This window comes from Otolemur garnettii, unplaced genomic scaffold (assembly GCF_000181295.1).
Source record: "Otolemur garnettii isolate 467f Iridium unplaced genomic scaffold, OtoGar3 scaffold00077, whole genome shotgun sequence".
Classification (NCBI taxonomy): Eukaryota; Metazoa; Chordata; class Mammalia; order Primates; family Galagidae; genus Otolemur; species Otolemur garnettii.
Window position 1 is genome coordinate 3275917 of NW_003852472.1, and position 2152 is coordinate 3278068.

General features: G+C 53.4%; 1 protein-coding gene across 1 annotated transcript in view; it reads left to right on the forward strand.

Moving 5' to 3' along the window:
- Positions 1 to 2152, forward strand: part of GTF2IRD1 (GTF2I repeat domain containing 1) — a 79253-nt gene that overhangs the window by 44049 nt on the left and 33052 nt on the right. Inside the window, exons 19-20 of the mRNA XM_023515703.1 lie at positions 915 to 1098; positions 1745 to 1773. Coding sequence (XP_023371471.1) covers positions 915 to 1098; positions 1745 to 1773 — 213 coding nt within the window. The remainder of the gene's footprint in view (positions 1 to 914; positions 1099 to 1744; positions 1774 to 2152) is intronic.

Sequence of the window (2152 nt, forward strand, 5' to 3'; positions counted from 1 at the left end):
GGAGTTTCTTTTTAAGTGATGAAAATGTTCTGGAATGAGATGGTGGTAATAGTTGCATAGTCTTGTTAATATTTTTAAAGCCCCTGAATTGTACACTTTAAAGTGGTGAATTTTATGGTATGTGAATTACATCTCAATTTTAAAAAGAAAAAACAGCCTAGAACAATGGCACAAATCCAGGGGTGATATAAAAACTCTTGAAATTGTGTCGTTCCTACATGTGAGACACAAATCAGGCTCTGAGTTTCCTGGGAGCCAGTGCAAAAGGGAAGTCGAGTTAGTTATCTAATCCCTAGTGTCTGTGAGACAAAAATTAGCTTATGGTGCAAAAAGTTCAGCAGTGTCTCCTGGGGTTGAGACCCATGCAGACTTTTCCTGGATATCTCATAAAGGGGCAGCCTGCAGTGCTGGGGATGATGCTTTCAGCAGGCCCCCCACAGTACAGCAGTGAGCTCCATCTCTCTGCCTGGGAGGGAGCTGCCTCTGGGGATGCAGCACCTGCTCCTATAGCACCTATCCTCGAAGGCAGCAGCCGCCCCTCCCAGGACTTCCCTTCCCAGAGAGGTGCCAGGTCAACCATGAGGTATGACACAGCCACTGGGATAGAAGGGGCATGGCCTTTTGCAGAGTGTTGGTGACAAAGCTCTCTCATGCACAAAGGTGTCCCGGCGGCCTGGATTACTGAGGCCTGACTTTCTTGCTTCTAAATGGAATCTCCCTCTCAGGCCAGGCCAGTCCCTGAATCAGGGAAGGTCAAAGGTTATAGGGAAGGGCCAGCTATGCCCACAAGGTGCCCATCCTCAGGCCGTGAGGCTGGGGAACATCAATCCCTGCTACATGAGGCCTTCTGGTGCCTCTCACTCCCACATGCACCTCTCACTCCTGACTAGCAAGATGATCTCTCTTACCCACAGGGGAAGCCTTGGGTATCAAGTACCCGGTCCAGGTCCCCTATAAGCGGATCAAGAGTAACCCTGGCTCTGTGATCATCGAGGGGCTACCCCCAGGAATCCCGTTCCGAAAGCCCTGCACCTTTGGCTCCCAGAACCTGGAGAGGATCCTTGCTGTGGCTGACAAGATCAAGTTCACAGTCACCAGGTACTCAGGGAAGGGTGAAAGTGAGGAGGTAGGACTAACACAGACTGGGGCTTGTACGTAAGGTCCTGCCCTCCCAGCTAGAAGAGGTGGCCTTCCTGCCAGCATCCTGGGTCCAGGCAGGATCACAGAGGGACTGCAGGCTAGCTGGATTATATAAAGCCTGACAGACGTGGGACTGGATACCCCACCGTGGCAAGCAAGGGCAGCCCTGTGGGTACCTTCTGCTGTCTAGCAGCCCCTGTTCACTGTGTTCCTGACCCCCAAGAGAGGCTCTAGTCACATATCAGCGAAGAGGAACTTGAGACAAGTGATTCACCTGAGGTCATAGGCTAGCCAGGGCAGAGCCCATGCAAGCCCTGTTACCCTCCTGTGAGGGGGGCATTGCTAGTACTGGTGCCCTACTGCATTGGCCCCACATCCCATGCACACAGGTCACCTGAGCTTCTCGTTAAAAGGTAGACTCTTGGGTTGTGAAGTGTAAGCTTAGGTCTCTGACAGAATGGTAAAAATAAAAAGTAAATAAAATGGAGACTCCGCTGCAGTAGGTCTGCAGCTCCCACATTAGGCCTGTGCTGCTACATCCCAGGGGTGGCTGCCCCATCCCCGACTTTTCCCTCTGACACCCCCACCTCTCTTTCTGTTCTAGGCCTTTCCAAGGACTCATCCCAAAGCCTGGTAAGAGGTACTGGGTGTGGGAGGCTGCTGGGCATGGGGCCTGGCCACAGTGCTCAGGGCCAGAGGCCAAAGTGAGCCCACTGTGGGACACAGGTTTGGGGCCTGGCAACAGAAGCCAGGCCTCTGGCCTGCTGTTCTCCTGCCTCACCTGGGCACCTGCCCCAGGTAGATGGCAGAAACCCAAGCTGGAACCTGGCCCTGGGTCCTTGGTCAGAAAAGGGAATGGTGGAACCAGTGACTTCTTAGCTTTACCTAGTCCAGAGTTAGGAGGGAGGGGCTGGGCTGGGTCAGTGCTCCCACTTATTCTGGTGCAGGGGCCTGGGTGACCTCAGGGAATAGGTGAGGCTGGTGGCAGCTGGGTTCTTAACCACAGAGGGAA